Below are 21,781 nucleotides of genomic sequence, written 5' to 3'. Positions count from 1 at the left end.
AAGTAAGTTCACAGGGTTGTGCAGGTACGTCACCTCCAGGTTAAACCACTCGCTGAGGATTTGATCGTGCAATTTTACCAAATTGCGGGGATGCTGATAACTGCGTTTTACCCGCGGTTCAAACATGTCCCACAGATTTTCAATGGGGTTCAAGTCAAGTGGTTTTGCAGGCCAATCGAGATGTAAAAGGGTGGGGGAGTGTTCATAAAACCAGTCACATAATACGTCCAGCTCGATGAACTTTGCTGTTGTCATCTTGAAAATCGGGATATCAATATCATACTCATTATGCAGATGTTGACTGAAAGGCAACACCTGATCATCTAGAACATGCTGGTTCATGTTAGTGGTCACCTCAGTGAGTGGGCCCAATCCATGCTACAAAAAACACTCCCAAAACATCACAGACCCACCCCCGACTTGAACTTGACCTTGCACACATCCAGGATGAAATGCTTCATTTGCATTCGGTGCACTGAACGACTGCGTCATTGGAATACAAGCAAAAGGTGGTTCTTCAGACCACATTACGTTCCGCCAGTCAGGTACTGTCCACGTTCGATGATTTCTAGCCCATTGAAGACGCGCAGGTTTAATATGTCTGTGTGAACTATGGCCTCTTGCGAGGTGACCGACTCCAAATGTTCACTGTATGCCGTTCCCGTCGCAACGTTCTCTCACTAAGAGGTTGGTACAGACTAATTGCCAACTTTCGGCACAAACCTCTGTGTTTTTGTATTGTTTCCGAGTTTTTTAAGTTCAAATAGTTTACAAGGGGTATAAATCTATGCATCTGTGTTCTTGTGTACAGATAAATGCCAGTTTTTGAGAATTAGTAAATTTTAGAAAAATATTTGTTACTTATTGGATGACCCTCGTAAGTATAAAATTTCGATTTCGAATTTGAAAATTATTAGTTGACTAATTGCCAACTTTCGGCACAAACCTCTGCGGAGCCGCGAGGTTGGAGGTGAAATAAGGAATTTTCTGTGTTGTGAGGAGCAAAATGAAGCCTGAGAGCAGGTGCGGGAACAAGACCACTCAACGCACGTTTAATTGCGCACTTTGTGGACCTACTTACGTGAAAGTAAACTATGACCATACGCGACATGTTTCAACTCATCAACAATGTAGTAATTTATTTAATATAACATGTTAGGCTTTCACGGCTAGCGTGAAATTCTATGTAGGCCTACTGGTATTTTGGGCTACAACTAGTTAATGCTTAACCACAGCAATTAATGAAACAGTGACATTTTCTCACGAAAGATCTTAACTGGCAATAAGTTACTACAGTCAGGAGTCGACATTAACTCTGAAGAACAAAGAATATCGGAGTTTCGTAAGCAACAAATGAAGTAGAAGTTGCTCCTTGCCTCTCACCAAATACAGTAGAGATAATACGCGACACTGAGCGAGATATCGAGGGACACCTATTGGAGCTCACTCTAGCGGATAGACCTGAACAGTACTGATTCTCTCATAAGAGCACGTGTATTTTTGTGTGAATTTTTTGGTGTTATTTATGCGTTTTCAGTGAGTTGACGTAATTAAACAGTAGCGTGTGTCATTCCTTGATATCTCCTCTCAACATGAGGGGAAAGGTATGTGCTGTGTTTGGCTGCAGTAATTACGAAATAGAGAAAAATGCGAGGTCGTTCTTCAGGTTCCCTCGTGACAAGAACATGTAAGTAATATTGTGTTTGCATATATATATTCTTCCAGTGACAGAGATTTTTATAGTACTTCATAATCTTCTGACCTGCTCGACCCATATTTTAACTGGCATAAAATGTAATACGCATATTTTATTGTATAGTGCAGCAGTTAACCTTCAATACCGATGTGTTGTTGTAGGAGTGATCTGTGGGTTTTGAAATGTCACAGAAGCGATTTGGATAAAGTGTACAATAAAGAAGGGACGTTACGCTTATATAAGAATTATAAGATCAGTTCAGATCATTTCCAGGCCAGAGACTTTAGAAATCCTCGACAATACAGCCAAAGGTATGTTACATTTTTGTTCTAATTGTACGTAAATATTCCTTAAAGCATCACTATCGACAACATTTTCATACTTTTCTTTCTTTTATCCCTCTTCTCAGATTAAAGCCGGCATTTTATAGATTTTCTTTCTGTTAGTAGGCTTCATATTAAGAGGAAAATTGTCCAGATTTTAATTGTTAATTCATTGCATCATGTGTGTAAGGAATGTGCTGATATTTTTATTGACAAGTGTCTTAATGCGATGATAAAATGTTTTTTAAATGAAAAAAGACAAATCCAACCGTAAAAGTTCAGGCAGGAATGCTAAAGCTAAACAAGCAATGCATAAATGAAAGATCAAGCCATTTCACAGGAGCCCACTTCATATCTTGTTTATGTGTCTAATTTCAGTCTTTGAACAATAACCTTTTAAATAATTCTTCATTCATTTATCTAGAATTGCTTTAGCAACTTCGAAGTTAATATCTCAATAACACTTTCTTTCTAGACGTAATTTATTTACCCATTTCCGTATATACATTTGCATTGATATTTGAATTTAGCGCGAATTTTCAGTTCAAGTCACTAGGAGCGCCACCGTCGAATTGTCTCCCATTTTAGCAAGGCTAAATCCGTAAGGCCCGGTTTCATCAACACATGTTAAATATATACTAACAAGTAGTTAGTTAATACAGAGTTAGAAATTTAACATCTTGTTAGGTTTCTTGCGTTTCATCAAACTTTTCGTGTGAAATGTTAACTAATCGACTGTTAACTCTCCCAATATTGCGAACTGGTGCGAATCAAGGAGGCAGTGGTACGAACATGCTGTTTTACAACGCGCTCCGATTCGCTTTTGTTTGAGCACAGCTGTAAAGTATGGCGCGTAAAGTGAAACGGAATCGTAGTTCTAATTTTTCCTCCTTCGAAAAAGAGTTGTTAATTGAATTAGTTAGTAAATATATATAAGTTATTGAGTGCAAGCGCACAGATAGCTTGACGATAAAAGAAAAGGACGAGGCGCGGGAAAAGTCCGCGAGGGTTTCAATGGGGTAAACAGATACTTTTTTTAGCGGGTATCCGCTGTCACCTAACAAAATCACTTCGTCAATTGGCCCACTTTAAACTGTGCTCCGATATGGGAGTTATTAAATATTGTATTGTCGTGTGCAGAACCAGACCACCTAGCAAGTATATCCCTGATTTGGAGGTTAGGCTCGCTAATCACCTGAACATTAACAGAGAAATATCCCTTTTGATTACGATATATTTCGGCCCAATTGCCTCCAGGTGATTGGATTCTTACATGTGTGCAATCTATTGCACGTAGAACAAACACCAGGAAAACGACTTATTTCATAGAAGTCGCGGATAATTTGCTGACGCTCTTCTACTGAAGGGAATGTTATATACCTCCTTCTCATGGATGCTATTGCTGCAGACACTCGACAAACAACTCTATTAACAGTGGCTTTAGAAATTCCAGCATTGTCTCCGGCCATTATGTGAAAATAACCAGTAGCAAAAACTCGTAATATTATCAGTACCTGCAACATTGGAGAAAGAGGTTTCTCTTCGTACGATATTCTAACCTCACTTGAATTTCGTCAACAACCTTAGCAACGACTGTTTTCGATAACCTGTATCTATGAAGAAATTTCGGATCCGTCAAATTTTCAAAGTCATTACGTCGCTGAACTCTCCTTCGATCAGGATTGTTTTGTAAAAGATCTAAATAGAGCAATTCCGCCTCGAAAGCGAGATTCACAGCAGCCATTTTGGAACAGGTTGCTAAATGCTAATGTTAGCCATTTAACATTGGAAATGGCTGAGGTTAACTTTAATACGCAGTTTAACATTTGTTAATGTTAACATTCGTTGATGAAACGCAAATGTTCTTAAATCGTATGTTAAAATGATTTAACACCTTGTTAAGCACTAACATGTGTTGATGAAACCGGGCCTGAGAGTCGCGTATTGTCTCTACTGTATTTGCTCTCACTCTGCGGCATATAGACTAGTTTTGTGGGTAGCTCGTCCTTGAATGCTCTGTTCCCACCCCTACACATTCTTATTCTTCCCTTGCAGTCAAATTGGCGAGAGCTGCATAGTACAACTATCCCATCAGAGATGGCGCAGTAATGGCCATTGACCATGACAACACATCGCCGATAGACCATCAGTGGCCAGGCCCTTCGACTGTTGATTCTGTGCCTCGTATACTTTCGCAGTGGACGTGTCTATCAAGTTGTTTATTGTGAGTGTTGTGTATGCTTCGCTGTAACAGTGCGACTGTGTTAATTGTGACATTTGATATTGTGACTTTTAAAAAACTGATAACGATGTTCAAGAAGAGACTGTACAATGACGACTACATTAAATATGGCTTCGCAGTCGTTGAACGGAACGGAATACAACAGCCTCAATGCATCTACCACTGTGTTCTGAGTAACGATGCGATGAGGCCCAGTGTTGCCAACTTAGCGGATTTTCCGCTAAATTTGGCGGAATTAGAAGACTGTCGGCGGAGAAATATACCATTTAGCGGACAGCGGTTTTTTTTGGCGGAATTCTAGATTTATTATAGCGGAATTTAGCGTTTTATCCATTTTACTTTTTAAAAAAATTTGTACTCCAGTCTGTCTCTGAGCTATTCCGTATTTCTTATCAGGAGCTAGCAGTCACATGAGCAAAACATGTTATTTGGATTTGATGTTATGAGATCATGGTATCATCAATTTGTAATGAGTGGGGAAAGGGTACTTATCTCTTAGTTGACGAATGACGACAGATAATGAAACTCTGAGAGAGTAGCATTTATATTTATGCTATGAAGGAAGACCGTTTAATGAACTGGCATATTCTGTGTGTGGCCCTTGAGGTAGGGGATTCACCTACTTTGCACCCGGCAGTAAAAACGCCATAAGTTTTAGCTCGCCGGCTCGCAGGCAGGGGGTTAATCCCAGTGGAACTCACAGATCAGGTGAGTACAGACATTTATTATTATTATTATTATTATTATTATTATTATTATTATTATTATTATTATTATTATTATTAATATGTGCGTATGGACCCAATGGATCACGCAAAGCTCTAACGATTCTGTTTTCTGAGTTGCCAAACAGCTCTCATCCTTTCTCCGTGGATCCTTTTTCGTTCTTCTGTCTACTTTGCTCCAGTCTTCTTTTTCACTTCGTTCTCTGGTTGCACTTTCCATCCATTAATATTTTTCCTATAGAGGTTTCTGTCCGTGGTGTCATTTGAGTTTATCTGGGCTTTTTCCAGATCCTTCTTCACTTCCAGTACCCATGGAATATTTTTTAGATGTTCTATGTAGGTGAGAATCGTGTGTGTCAGTCTACTTGCCGGCAGTCTGCGAACGTGCCCATAAAATTTCAGACGTCTTTTGCGGATGTCTGCTGCAATGTTGGAAAGCTCTTCTGTCACTTTGCGTGACCTCAGTCTATATACATCTTCTGTTTTTCGGGGGCCGAGAATTTTCCTCACATTATTATTATTATTATTATTATTATTATTATTATTATTATTATTATTATTATTATTATTATTATTATTATTTGAGATCGGATTTCTTGGCGGAATTTTAGCGGATTTTAGTAGTATTTAGCGGATCTTGAAAATATAAGTTGGCAACACTGATGAGGCCTGTACGTTTGGAGAGACATTTAAACACAAATCATTCAGGCTTAAAAGACAAACCCACAGAATTTTTTGCAACTAAACTCAACTCACCAAAACGTATGAAATTAGATTCATCGGGTAATTTTAACCAAGAAAATGAGAAAGCAGTGGAAGCATTATATGAACTAGCTCTTCTGATTGCCAAAGACAAAAAAGCACACACAATTGGGGAAACATTACTAAAGCCATGTATGTTGTTAGCCGGAAATATAGTTTTGGGTGAAGGGAGTCGGCAGAAATTGTCTAAAATTTCTCTTTCTGATAACACAGTGAAGTGCAGACTTCAAGAACTGTCAGAAGATATTAAAATGCAAATTTTGGAGAAGGTGAAGGCACCTCCAGTGTTTTCAATTCAGTGTGATGAAATCACCGATGTGGCCCATTGTTGTCAACTGATTGTATATTGTCGATTTGTCGACAGTGGAATTTTAAGAGAAGAAATGTTATTCTCCCAATGTTTGAAAACAACTTCGAAAGCTTGTGATGTGTTTTCTGCCATCGATAGTTTTTTCCAAGAACATGGACTTTCCTGGGAAAATGTAGTGGGTGTATGTACGGATGGAGCACCTGCTATGATTGGGTCACGTTTTGGGTTTCTCAAATTGGCCAAAGATAAAAATCCAAACATCATGGGAACCCACTGTATAATTCACAGGCAGGCTTTGGCGGCCAAAACCTTGCCCCAAGATTTTAATAACACTCTAAAAGTCGCTATAAGAATTGTGAACTCTGTGAAGACAAGTTCATTACAGACAAGATTCTTTGAAGCCCTTTGTGTTGGCCTTCAAGCCGATCACAAAACTCTCCTTTTCCACACAGAGGTTCGCTGGCTATTAAAAGGGAACAAGGCTCGGCTGTTTGAATTAAAGTCTGAAGTTGAAATTTTTCTTCTTGATGAAGGCAAGAACAATCTGTATGAAGTGTTTACTGATGCCAATTTTATCGTCTCATTGGCATATCTTTGAGAATTTTTTGAAGCTTTGAATAGTTTGAACTTAAAGCTCCAAGGCAAAAACTCCAATATTATGCTTGCTTATATTTACCATCAGAGCTTTCCTGAAAAAAAAAAAAAAATACAGTTATGGAAACGCCGGTTCCAGTTGAAAAAGTTCTCATCCTTTCACCGCCTTAATGAAATTTTGCCGGAAAATGAACGTGATCGTAATAAACTTAAGGTGCAAATTCAGTCACATTTAGATTCCCTGGCACAAGAATTCAATTTCTACTTTCCTGATATCTCGTCAGATGAATGGTCCTGGATGTAAACAAGAAATCCGTTTGCCATTGACATTGAAGCACCGGGCGAGTTGGCTGTGCGCGTAGAGGCGCGCGCCTGTGAGCTTGCATCCGGGAGATAGTGGGTTCGAATCCCACTGTCGGCAGCCCTGAAGATGGTTTACCGTGGTTTCCAATTTTCACACCAGGCAAATGCTAGGGCTGTGCCTTAATTAAGGCCACGGCCGCTTCCTTCCAACTCCTAGGCCTATCCTATCCCATCGTCGCCATAAGACCTATCTGTGTCGTTGCGACGTAAAGCCCGTAGCAAAAAAAAAAAAAAAAAAAAAAAAAAAGACATTGAAGCACTGCCAGCACAACTTCAAGAAGAAGCCATAGATTTGAAGTGTGATTCAAAGCTATGATTCCAAAATATTAGGACTGGGCGACTTTTGGGTAAACTGCTTTGCAGTGTATCCTGAAATAGCCAAAGTAGCATTGCGTGTCATTGTCCCATTTTCAACGACACATTTATGCTGGTCAGGATTTTCAACGCTGAGTGTCATAAAAACAAAGCAGGCTTGATGTTGTAATTGATCTCCGCTGTGCTCTGTCAAATATCAAACCAAACATACCTAATCTTACCAAGAGAAAACAGTGTCAACCCTCTCACTGACATTTGTTGACTAATTTAAGGATTTATTGTAAAAGTGTGTTCTTTGTATTGTGCTAAAATGAAGTTAGTATGTCATAGATATAAAGCGCCTACTTCATATTATTTTTTCATAAATAATTGAATAATGGCCGCTGGATACCGTGGTTCAGATCCCGGTCATGCCATGTGAGATTTGTGCTGGACAAAGCGGAGGCGGGACAAGTTTTTCTCCGGGTACTCAGGTTTTTCTCCGGGTACTCCGGTTTTCCCTGTCATCTTTCATTCCAGCAACACTCTCCATCCTCATTTCATAGCATCTATCATTCATTAATAAATCACTTTGGGAGTGGCGACCCCATCGTACTAACAGCCTATATCTGCTTCATTCGTTACATCCCTGACCCGGTCAATGACTGGAAAACAGGTTGTAGGTTTTCATATTCAGTTGAATAATGGAATAATTCATTATGTAGTGTCAATAGGTTAGGTATATATCCTCCACGTCAGTTTATCGGAGGGGTTACAGAAGCGATCGGGAGGGGGGGGGGGGGGCGGAGATGACCACCCGTATCTGAAAAGGGGGGGCGTCAGCTGGCAAAGGTTGGGAATCACTGGTATAGACCTTCATTCACTGACTGCAGCAATTCCTGTCGGGTTTGGAAGCGATTTTGATGCACACGCCGTGAAACGCGCCTCCGGTCCCTTTCAGTCAGGATCATTTACCGACTGCAATTCTGACGTCGTATTTCGTGCCCACGTGTAGTACACCACTGTTTCTAGACACGCTGAACAGTCCTCTGCGAAACACCAACAAATCCAGCAACTTCATGCAACGTATGGTCATGGGCACGGCCAAAGACGATTACACCTTTTCGCCACTCTGTCACATCCTTATATCTGCTCCTGTTGATGTACAATGCCGCTTGAAACATCAATGCCTGTTCGCTACTGCCTTATGCTCACGTAGAGGCAGTCCGCGTGTGGTTGATCACGGGACTAGTCCGCCGCACCATCTGTACAGCATTAACGATCCATCTGTGCATGCGCACTAGGATGACTAATTTTTTGTCCGGTGAGCGTGGTGTAGGCAGTGTTGCCAACTTATATTTTCAAGATCCGCTAAATACTACTAAAAATCCGCTAAAATTCCGCCAAGAAATCCGATCTCAAATAATATTAATAATAATAATGTTATTTGCTTTACGTCCCACTAACTACTTTTACGGTCTTCGGAGACGCCGAGGTGCCGGAATTTAGTCCCGCAGGAGTTATTTTTACGTGCCAGTAAATCTACCGACACGAGGCTGTCGTATTTGAGCACCTTCAAATACCACCAGACTGAGCCAGGATCGAACCTGCCAAGTTGAGGTTAGAAGGCCAGCGCCTTAACCGTCGGAGCTACTCAGCCCGGCAGGTCCTTTGTTAAATTATTTCAAAGAACTAGGAAATGTATCGAGTATTTCTCTTGATAAATTACTGCTATCCCTCGTTTTTATTTCAATAAATGGATATTTGCCACAATTTATCCTCATGAATTCGAACTTTATCTTCATATTGATCTTTCCTATTTGTACGTGAATAAGTGCTAGTACCGTCCCTCATATACTGCTGCAAAATATTTTGAAAATAAAGTAAAAATTTGTTGTTGTTGCTATTTTGCTTTACGTCGCACCGACACAGATACGTCTTATGGCGACGATGGGATAGGAAAGGCCTAGGAATTGGAAGGAAGCGGCCGTGGCCTTAATTAAGGTACAGCCCCGGCAATTGCCTGGTGTGAAAATGGGAAACCACGGAAAACCATCTTCAGGGCTGCCGACAGTAGGGCTCGAACCCACTATCTCCCGATTACTGGATACTGGCCGCACTTAAGCGACTGCAGCTATCGAGCTCGGTGAGAAGTTAAAAAAAAAAAGTGACGTCCTTTTAACCTGATTATATTTCTAATCATTTTCCGGTGTACGATGTCCAAGCAAAGAGGAGGTTTAACATATTCCTTTTACCTTCTGTTTTCGCGATACTAAACGAAGTAATTCAAGTCACCGTTCTACAGACATAAACTGAGGATAACCTCCTAGTCTTAGCTAATTAATTATCACTAGCCTCAACTGATTTCCCAGCTTTTATGAAAATAGGTTATTTTATTTCGTGTGGCTATTTCTAGCTGAGTGCAGCCCTTGTAAGGCAGACCCTCCGATGAGGGTGGGCGGCATCTACCATGTGTAGGTAACTGCGTGTTATTGTGGTGGAGGATAGTGTTATGTGTGCCGGGCCGAGTGGCTCAGACGGTTGAGGCGCTGGCCTTCTAAACCCAACTTGGCAGGTTCGATCCTGGCTCAGTCCGGTGGTATTTGAAGGTGCTCAAATACGTCAGCCTCGTGTCGGTAGATTTACTGGCACGTAAAAGAACTCCTGCGGGACTAAATTCCGGCACCTCGGCGTCTCCGAAAACCGTAAAAGTAGTTGGCGGGACGTAAAACCAATAACATTATTATTAGTGTTATGTGTGGTTTGTGAGTTGCAGGAATGTTGGGGACAGCACAAGCACCCAGCCCCCGGGCCATTGGAATTAACCAATGAAGGTTAAAATCCCCTACCCGGCCGCGAATCGAACCCGGGGCCATCTCAACCGAAGGCCATTACGCTGACGATTCAGCTAACGAGTCGGACATGAAAATAGGGGGTTCATATGGAAAACGACGTGCGGGTTTCGAAAACACTAACCGTCTTACCGTAACACGTACAGATTTCATGTAATTTGATATGTATAGATAGATGTTCAAAATTTAACGTAAATTTAAGAAAATTTGAATTCATTTCATCATGTTTCGAAATTTGTTACGAGGTTTCAAAATACATGAACAACACTAATATTAGTGTGTAGAATTCAGAAATTCCGTATCGTGTACCGTTTACAAGATATCAATAAAAGACAGATATCCTAAAATTCTTATACCGGTATAATGCAAATTTACAAAAATAAAAATAATGAAAATAATATCACAAACAAAAAGTTGCCTGTCATAACAGTTACTATCTGGAAAAAATATACTATTGGGTGGGGGGGGGGGGGATAAGACACCCCTAGCACCACTTCAATGTTATATTGTACTGAATGCTTTGTATATTGTAAGACTTAACTTTACTATTCGCTTTATGTCGCGCCGACGCAGATAGGTCTTATGGCGACGATGGGATAGGAAAGGGGAGGAAGCGGCCGTGGCCTTAATTAAGGTACAGCCCCAGCATTTGCCTGGTGTGAAAATGGAAAACCACGGAAACTCATCTTCAGGGCTGCCGACAGTGGGCTTCGAACCCACTGTCTCCCGGATGCAAGCTCACAGCTGCGCGCCTCTAACCGCACAGCCAACTCGCCCGGTATAGGCCTATATTGTAAGAAAACCAGACTCCGACACTGAATTCAGTGTGTTAAAATTTAAAACACCTATAACATTACAGACCTGAGAAAAGAGTTTATGTTCATGGCAATTAATTCACGGTCACCTATTAAACCACCTTCTTGCAAATCTTTAAGGGGTGTCAAAATTTAGTGAAATGTGATCAAAACCATGACATTAAAGGAAAAGATGAGGCTACTGTGAAAAATCCTAACGTGAAACGGGAAATGGAAAGCAAATTTGAACTTAGCACACCTAAGTTAGGTAATATCACCTATTAAACCTTTTACCAGAGGGAAAAGTGCAGGCTAGTGTTATTAATTGGAAATGTGGAATTTTATGGCCCCTTGATGGCCATTTACTGGAGCACTTACAACCTCTGGTGAGAGGAAGTCCAAAGTAACCAGTTTTCATTACAAACTTCACTAATTTAACAACATCTGAACAAAGAACGATATTCATTTTTCTTTGATGAAACAGCTATTGAAATTCGGCTATCTTAGTACCTATTGCGCTCTCGGCTCGGTGGACAATCATCGATTAAACAGCATTTAGGACTGTCGCCACTTTGAAAAATCCTCTAAAATTGAATGTTTGTTCGCCTGCTCCGGATCCAGTAGCTAAACAATAGAAAGAAAGAGGTACTCACCTGATATGGACGAACGCTCTGTCATTCAGTGGAAGATATCCCCGAAAACTGCCGCTAATATAGGACACCTGAAGCACACCCACAACTTGTTATCAGGAAAACACGTCTAGTCTATGTAAACAATAACAAGGCGATGAATGATGCACGAGGACTCAGCGTGTGAAGTCTTAGCCTGGCAAATATTTGCCGGACCAGCGGCAATTGAGAGGAGCAATCAAAACCATAAACAAGGCTAAACGTAAATCTCGCGACCAGGGTCAATTCTTTGATGAGGAAGTTACATTACGTTATCTCTGCTGCTGGAATACCTGACGTCAGAATCTTCGCACCGAGATGACTGATGTCTGGGTTCAAGGACATTTCAAGATTATTACATCGCTTTGAAGCATACATTGTAGTCTGCTATGCCTTTCAACATTCAGACTTCAAGTCTCTGTGAATTAACTAAGCTCCTCCACATGTATTCAGAGAGGTGAGGTTCTGTTGTTACCTTTCTTCTCCGTGGAACGTCTTCAGCGGAATGCAGGCAGCGCTGTAGTCCCAAAATTCTCACAGAGTATACTCTAAGGCAGGGCATGAAACGTCCTGGATGCAAGACCACCCTTACGATTAGTGGGTTACAGCTAGTTACAAGAAACTTCCCTCAATTTGTCATATATCAAACATACAGAAGACATTTCATGGTGACAAAGAAGAAATCCATATCCGAATGTATTAGTTTGAAAATCTTAATTTGTTTACACAGTAGTTTTCTACTGGACCTATTTCCAGCTATTTATTCAAAAACAGTCATAGGTGCCTCTTTTCATTTGCGATCACACTTTTCGCTGGAACAAACTCTTGAATTGGTGTATGTTGCAGTATGGTGGTTTTGCAGCCACGTCTTCAAATATTTCTCAGGATTAAATCGGTCTTCTGGGGAGGCATTTTAATGTAAGAACATAAGGCTGGAAAAGTAAGCAACGAACAGTGATGACCTTAAATAAGTGATGGATCATAATGTTCTTGATCAAGCTGAACCTTTGATATTCACGATTACGAGCATAGCTGGAGAGTCAAAACCCACAGACAGAATAGCGAAATTAAAAAGAAAGTTGAATGTATACGCAAGAAATGAGGGTTTAGGTCATATAGCCGCGTATACCCTCGACTACAGCACTGATTTTTTTTTTTTTTTTTTTTTTGCTAGTGGCTTTACGTCGCACCGACACAGATAAGTCTTATGGCGACGATGGGAGAGGAAAGACGTAGGAGTTGGAAGGAAGCGGCCGTGGCCTTAATTAAGGTACAACCCCAGCATTTGCCTGGTGTGAAAATGGGAAACCACGGAAAACACCCTGAAGTAGGTCCTGTAATATTAATAAACATTTGTCTGCTAAAATAACACGTCTAGCAGGAGTACAACTTCATTCATTGAGCTGAAGGTTCGTTCAAACTCTTATGTGGATAAGTCAACGTTGTTGACTGATGACAAATAGGAGAGATCATCTGTTTTCTTTTTATGTGCTGAGACATGTAATCCTACCTGGCATAAGCAATCGTGTAAGGATGGTACCTAAAAATTGAAGTATCGCTGCTCTAAGTAAGACTCATCGTTGCTGCCAATTGGATTACTTACATATTATTAAAATCAACTAACATTACCAAAGCAAATTAACTTCAATGTAAGCAGCAATATTACAGATTATTGTTCATAATGTATAGGGTGGACGAAACAACGTGAACAGAGTATATACACGCTAGAGGGTTGAGCATCCTGATAAATAATTTGAAAAAAATATCCGATACCTCTTGCCATTGTCACTTTATCAGCTGCTGAAGTCAGCCAATCAGATCGCTTCGCGGGAGAATTCATATGAGCTTTGGAGGGCGGTGTTGCTGAACAAAATTCACCTGGGGGAGGGATTTGAATACGGACCACCACGCTGACAGGATCGCTACCAACACGGACCTCCACGCTGACAGGATCGCTACCAACACGGACTTCCACGCTGACAGGATAGCTATAACACAGACCTCCACGCTGACGGGATAGCTATAACACGGTCCTCCACGCTGACAGGATCGCTACCAACACGGACTTCCACGCTGACAGGATAGCTATAACACGGATCTGAAGGCTGACAGGATCGCTACCAACACGGACCTCAACACTGACAGGATCGCTACCAACACGGACCTCCACGCTGACGGGATAGCTATAACACGGTCCTCCACGCTGACAGGATCGCTATAACACAGACCTCCACGCTGACGGGATAGCTATAACACGGTCCTCCACGCTGACAGGATCGCTACCAACACGGACCTCCACGCTGACAGCATCGCTACCAACACGGACCTCCACGCCGACAGGATCGCTAGCAACACAGACCTCCACGCTGACAGGATCGCTAGCAACACAGTACTCCACGCTGACAGGATCGCTACCAACACGGACCTCCACGCTGACAGGATTGCTATAACACGGACCTCCGAGCTGACAGGATCGCTAGCAACACAGACCTCCACGCTGACAGGATCGCTACCAACAAGGACCTCCACGCTGACAGGATTGCTATAACACGGACCTCCGAGCTGACAGGATCGCTACCAACACGCACCTCCACGCTGACAGGATTGCTATAACACGGACCTCCGAGCTAACAGGATCGCTACCAACACGGACGTCCACGCTGACAGGATCGCTACCAACACGGACCTCCACGCTGACAGGATTGCTATAACACGGACCTCTACGCTGAGAGGATCGCTACCAACACGGTCCTCCACGCTGACAGGATCGCTACCAACATGTACCTCCACGCTGACAGGATCGCTATAACACGGACCTCCACGCTGATAGGATCGCTACCAACACGGACGTCCACGCTGACAGGATCGCTACCAACACGGGCCTCCACGCTGACAGGGTCACTATAACACGGGCCTCCACGCTGACAGGGTCACTATAACACGGATCTCCACGCTGGCAGGATCGCTACCAACACGTACCTCCACGCTGACGGGATAGCTATAACACGGTCCTCCACGCCGACAGGATCGCTACCAACGCGGACGTCCACGCTGACAGGATTGCTATAACACGGACCTCAATGCTGACAGGATCGCTACCAACACGGACCTCCACGCTGAAAGGGTCACCATAACACTGACCTTAACACTGACAGGATCGCTATAACATGGACCTCCACGCTGACAGGATCGCTACCAACACGGACCTCCACGCTGACAGGATTGCTATAACACGGACCTTCGAGCTGACAGGATCGCTACCAACACGTACCTCCACGCTGACAGGATCGCTACCAACACGGACCTCCACGCTGACAGGATTGCTATAACACGGACCTCTACGCTGAGAGGATCGCTACCAACACGGTCCTCCACGCTGACAGGATCGCTACCAACATGTACCTCCACGCTGACAGGATCGCTATAACACGGACCTTCGAGCTGACAGGATCGCTACCAACACGGTCCTCCACGCTGACAGGATCGCTACCAACACGGACCTCCACGCTGACAGGATAGCTATAACACGGTCCTTCACGCTGACAGGGTCACTACCAACACGGACCTCCACGCTGACAGGATCGCTATAACACGGACCTCCACGCTGACAGGATTGCTATAACACAGTCCTCTACGCTGACAGGATAGCTATAACACGGTCCTCCACGCTGACAGGATCGCTATAACACGGACCTCCACGCTGACAGGATCGCTATAACACGGACTTCCACGCTGACAGGATCGCTACCAACACGGATCTCCACGCTGACAGGATCGCTACCAACACGGACCTCCACGCTGACAGGATCGCTAGCAACACAGACCTCTACGCTGACAGGATAGCTATAACACGGACCTCCACGCTGACAGGATCGCTACCAACACGGACCTCCACGCTGACAGGATCGCTAGCAACACGGACCTCCACGCTGACAGGATAGCTATAACACGGACCTCTACGCTGAGAGGATCGCTACCAACACGGTCCTCCACGCTGACAGGATCGCTACCAACACAGACCTCCACGCTGATAGGATCGCTACCAACACGGTCCTCCACGCTGACAGGATAGCCATAACACGGTCCTCCACGCTGAAAGGATCCCTACCAACACGAACCTCCACGCTGACAGGATAGCTATAACACGGATCTCCACGCTGACAGGATCGCTACCAACACGGACCTCCACGCTGACAGGATAGCTATAACACGGACCTCTACGCTGAGAGGATCGCTACCAACACGGTCCTCCACGCTGACAGGATCGCTACCAACACAGACCTCCACGCTGATAGGATCGCTACCAACACGGACCTCCACGCTGACAGGATAGCTATAACACGGACCTCTACGCTGAGAGGATCGCTACCAACAACGTCCTCCACGCTGACAGGATAGCCATAACACGGTCCTCCACGCTGAAAGGATCCCTACCAACACGAACCTCCACGCTGACAGGATAGCTATAACACGGATCTCCACGCTGACAGGATCGCTACCAACACGGACCTCCACGCTGACAGGATCGCTAGCAACACAGACCTCCACGCTGACAGGATAGCCATAACACGGTCCTCCACGCTGAAAGGATCGCTACCAACACGAACCTCCACGCTGACAGGATCGCTATAACACGGACCTCCACGCTGACAGGGTCGCTATAACACGGATCTCCACGCTGACAGGATTGTTACCAAAACGTACCTCCACGCTGACAGGATCGCTATAACACGGACCTCCACGCTGACAGGATCGCTACCAACACGGACCTCCACGCCGACAGGATCGCTACCAACACAGACCTCCACGTTGACATGATAGCCATAACACGGTCCTCCACGCTGAAAGGATCGTTACCAACAAGGACCCCCACGCTGACAGGGTCGCTATAACACGGATCTCCACGCTGACAGGATTGTTACCAAAACGTACCTCCACGCTGAGAGGATCGCTACCAACACGTACCTCCACGCTGACAGGATAGCTATAACACAGTCCTCCACGCTGAGAGGATCCCTACCAACACGGACCTCCACGCTGACAGGGTCGCTATAACACGGATCTCCACGCTGACAGGATCGCTACCAACACGGACCTCCACGCTGACAGGATCGCTAGCAACACAGACCTCCACGCTGACAGGATAGCCACAACACGGTCCTCCACGCTGAAAGGATCGCTACCAACACGTACCTCCACGCTGACAGGATCGCTACCAACACGGACCCCACGCTGACAGGATCGCTACCAACACGGACCTCCACGCTGACAGGATCGCTACCAACACGTACCTCCACGCTGACAGGGTCGCTACCAACACGGACCTCCACGCTGACAGGGTCGCTATAACACGGATCTCCACGCTGACAGGATCGCTACCAACACGGACGTCCGCGCTGACAGGATCGCTACCAACACGTACCTCCACGCTGACAGGGTCGCTATAACACGGATCTCCACGCTGACAGGATCGCTACCAACACGGACCTCCACGCTGACAGGATCGCTACCAACACGGACCTCCACGCTGACAGGATCGCTAGCAACACAGTCCTCCACGCTGACAGGATAGCTATATGACGGATCTCCGAGCTGACAGAATAGCGTCATTGCAATTACGCTACGATGACACTTGCTATAGCACATGGTGTGTGTTTGATGCTGATTTTTCGGCATCGGTACATGCTAAGCCATGGGTCATTTACGGAAATATTCGTTATTTCACCATGTACATGCGCACAGTGGACTTGGACTCACACTGCAACGCAGACTTCTTCGACTGGTGCTCGCAAGCCGGTCGTAAGGCCGGCCGCAAGATGAGACGCAGGTCCGTGACGTGACGCAGGGTGACTCACGGTGAGTTTCTGCGAACCACAGAACTGACTGGACCCGCGCATGTTACGGCGCAGGGTGACGTGACGCAGTTGCTGCCCGTGGTGACCCTGCGGACCGCAGTCTCACTTCCGCAGTTTCCTGCAAGACTCACGGTGATTTTGGTTGTTCATACTGTGTTTTGTAGTTCGAAATAGAAGAAAAACTAATTGAAGCTGTGCGTGTTCGCGAAGTTCCGTATGATACAAGCCACGGAGATTACTTGAAAACGAAGCTGAAGGCAGAGAAGTGGGAGGAAGTGGCCAAGGAAACCGCCATACGGAGTGGTAAGTAGCATTGTAATTCTTTGTTAACCGGTGGTGATGGTGGTGGTGATTATTGTTTTACGAGAAAGTACAACTAGACAACCATCCTCTATATAACACTAATCATAAGGGAAAAAAATGGAAGGGATCCAACACTTCAAAGAATGAAGGTATTGGCCAAGGGCGTGAAAACGAAAGACTACCTAGGCTTCGAGTGCTAGAATACCGTCGGGGTCGGAAAAGAACAAGACTTGACCAAGGGAGGTCGGATATAATAGATAAAAGTGAATAGCCTGACACAAGTAAGTTGAAGCAATGCAATGCCAGGACTCAGCTAAGGGCTTCATGGTCGCCAACCCACCCTCTCAATTTCAGAGCCCCTGGGGGCCCCTTTATTCGCCTCTTAAGACGGGCAGGATATACCGTGGGTGTTATTCTACCACCCCCAGCCACAGGGGGACTCTTTGTTAACCTTTCATCTGGTTGTTATTAAAACTCTCGTTGCTAAACCAGGAACTCTTTTTGAAAAATCGTAATAAATGTATTTTGTTGTCTGAACCACCATAAACTATATATTGTGTTTTGAGGAACAAATAATGTACAATATAAAACAACAAAATACCAATTTATTGCAGTTAAATGTTTTATCTATTGATGAATGCAAAATTAATTGTTTTTCAAATAAGAAATTCCAAAAATAAACTCATGTGACAAATACAATTTTTGTAATGTCTAGACTGAGATATACAAATTGAAAACAACTCATTTCCATACACAAAAAGTGATTTTTAGTGAGAGAAATAAATAACAAATAATGTGACGAAGTTATGTTGAGGGGGTATGAGAGAAGGAAGTAATTATGAATATTATTATTTTATTTTTACAAGTTGCTTTACGTCGCACCGTCACAGATAGGCCATATGGCGACGATGAGATAGGAAAGGGATAGGAGAGGGAAGGAAGCGGCCGTGGCCTTATTTAATGTACAGCCCCGGCATTTGCCTGGTGTGAAAATGGGAAAACGCGGAAAACCATTTTCAGGGCTAACGATAGTGGGTTTCGAATGCACTATCTCCCGAATGCAGGCTGCCAACGTGATCCAAACTACGCGGCCACTTGCTCGGTATATTATTATTATTATTATTATTATTATTATTATTATTATTATTATTATTATTATTATTATTATTATTATTCATTTCTTTTATATAGCGCCGCTCAGGCTATGAGGCCTGCAGTTATGACAAACCATATCATACATACTAAATTGTACTGCCTCAGTACACTTAATTCTATGTCCATGTACTGTAGGTAAATTAAACTAGTTTAAACTGTAGCTAAAGATATAATTTTAAGCGAAAGATACATTCTTGATAAACACGATAAGACTACCACGAGTTAACCCGAGAAGTGCAGGCATTCACTTAATCAGTTATAACATCATCCATCTTTCACCCACACGTTCATATCAAGTATGAAATTGAAGGCAAAATTAAGTCTTTCATAACTCATTCGTCACTAACCGTAAATGACTCATTCAGGCACAGGGAACGCAATAAGCCAGCTGTTCTTCCCAACACCCCTTGCAGTCTCAGCTGTAGTGAAGTATTTCAAAAACACTCAGAGATGGCCGACTTAAAAACAGAATGTTCCTATTGAAGCTGTTATCCTTTATTTCCACAAGAATCGCATTACTTAGGGATAAACTTTCTACAGAGTTCGCAATGTAACTGTACGCAAATTCTCAATTCTTCAGTACTTTCCTTTTGAAACACTTTCCCTCTGCCAAGGAACCATTCCTGTAGTGTTGAAGTATGTAGTAAAGTTCTGTCGAGTTGTAAAAGCTTTCTGTGAACTTCGTGTTACATTTGTTTGTAACAATGGTCCCATTTGATCATTTGGCATATCCTCTATAGTGTCGTCTGTACTTATTTCAGCAGCATAATTCCTTAAATAGTTGTGCAACACACAAGCTGCCTTCACAACATTGACAACACTATCTACTTTAATTTCAAATGGTGCTCGAAAAACTCGAAAACGTGAAGCAAGTATACCAAAACTGCATTCTACCGTTTGGCGTGCTCTTGACAGTCTATAGTTGAACACTTTGTTTTCGTAATTGTCAGTAACGCTTCGTTTCGGATAAGGTCGCATCAAATTCTCCGATAAAGGGAACGCCTCATCTCCTACAAACACAAAAGGCATTGGATCCTGTATTGGATGTAGTACTGCAGGTGACGGAAGCTGTAATGTGCGTTTTATCATTTTTTTGCCACAACGCTTGTGTTAAAAATGCTTCCATCACTGAACCTCCCTTGTGACCCTACATCAATAGTAATTAATTTATAGTTTGAGTCCACGGTAGCCATTAGCACGATGGAGAAAGTGTGTTTATAATTGAAATAAGAGGATCCAGTTTTCCCGGGTTTTCTTATCACAACATGTTTCCCATCAATGGCGCCAATGCAATGCGGGAACTGCCATCTTTGTTCGAAACCAGATGCGATTGATTCCCACTGTTCTTTTGTGGGTTCCGGCAAAAATAATGGTTGCATTACTTTCCATACAGCTTGAGATATTTCCAGCACGATATTAGAGACCGTTCGTTCCCCCATTCTGTAGCTGTAGGCAATAGTTCTGTATGTGTTTCCTGTAGCCAAATACCTAAAACATACAAGAAAAAATAAATAGTAGGGAATTATTGTTTTATGGCTGTATTTGTTCATGCATTTACTTAAAAAGTACACATTTTTACATATCTAAATGCTCTTTTGGCACCATTGTTGCAGGTGCTGAAGCGAAGGCGATGTGGGAAAAACTGAGACATTCGCTGAGAGATGCTCTCAGCAGACAGCAAAAACACATGAAAAGTGGAGCACCGGCTGAATCTGTTAAACAGTGGAAATTTCAAAAACAGATGGGATTTCTACAACCATATATGGCCAATACAACACGAGAAGGGAACCTAAATGAATACATTGACGATAATGAAACCTCTTCGCAAAATTGTGACATCGATAGTCCAACTGATGTAGTCGAAGAACGTGAGGAGTCATTGAACGTGCAGCAGGGAATCAGAAGTGCTATAGACAAAGCCCAATCAGAGGCACTTCGTGATATTTCACCTCCGACACAAGGTCCTTCATCTGCTAAGAAAGTGAAGAAAGACACTGTTACTAGCTTACTCAAACGAAGCATGGAACAACATGAAGAACGATGAAAATCGAGATCGGAAGAAAGGAAAAGTCTGTTGGTACAAACAAGCGCTCCAAGTGATCCTCTCTACCACTTCTTCATGTCTATGTACGAGGTGACCAAAAATATGCCTCCGTCATCTCAGTTTGTCGTCAGAAACGATATTTTCCGTGTGGTTACAGAAATGGAGGCCACGTTGCTGAACATTCCCGCGAGAACTCCACAGTATAACACAATTCAGCGGCCATCACATGACAACTTGTTCCCGTATAGTAATCGAACACCCAGTCCATCCTGCACCAGCTTATCTACTCCAGCCCATTCTTCACATTACGACAGTCCATTACCAAACCAACAGGAGAACTCTGTGTTCGAAAAAAACACTTCAACTACGACTTCAAATCGGAGTGATTTGCTCACACTTATTAATGACTTTTCTGAAAATTGAATTTCTGTCAGTAAAAGTTTTACTGTTTACATTTGATGTACAGAGGTTACGTGTGTGTTATTAGAGAACACCTTTGCCGTGTGATCATTATTCTGTTTATTAAATAAAGGTTTTTCTATAAAAGCTACCGTACCTTTTTACTTTCCGACGATACTGAAGGTACATTAACCCCAGATCGTGATATTTGGTTACTTAGAGTAATCGATTATAAATAAAACAGGTAACGTATAATGGCTTACCTTAAAAACACAGCAACTTTCTCCTCAGTACCAATAGGCCTTGTAGCGTTGCATCCCTGTCTGTCAATTTCGTTCTTGATGAGATCATGCACTTCCTTGAACTGATCACGGTTTAACCTAAAATAATTCGTAAATTTTT

The 21,781-nt window shown here is 43.2% G+C and overlaps 1 protein-coding gene and 1 pseudogene across 1 annotated transcript in view; one reads left to right on the top strand and one right to left on the bottom strand.

Moving 5' to 3' along the window:
- Esp (Epidermal stripes and patches) overlaps positions 1 to 11,671 on the bottom strand; it is a 189,142-nt gene extending 177,471 nt beyond the window's left edge. The window contains exon 1 of the mRNA XM_067150254.2: positions 11,609 to 11,671. Coding sequence (XP_067006355.2) covers positions 11,609 to 11,633 — 25 coding nt within the window. The 5' untranslated portion in view covers positions 11,634 to 11,671. The remainder of the gene's footprint in view (positions 1 to 11,608) is intronic.
- Positions 11,672 to 17,349: 5,678 nt separating this feature from the next.
- On the top strand, positions 17,350 to 21,480 carry LOC137501292 (transcription factor Adf-1-like; annotated as a pseudogene).
- Positions 21,481 to 21,781: the final 301 nt, after the last annotated feature.

Source organism: Anabrus simplex, chromosome 6 (genome assembly GCF_040414725.1).
Source record: "Anabrus simplex isolate iqAnaSimp1 chromosome 6, ASM4041472v1, whole genome shotgun sequence".
Classification (NCBI taxonomy): Eukaryota; Metazoa; Arthropoda; class Insecta; order Orthoptera; family Tettigoniidae; genus Anabrus; species Anabrus simplex.
This window is presented reverse-complemented; position numbering and strand designations above follow the sequence as displayed.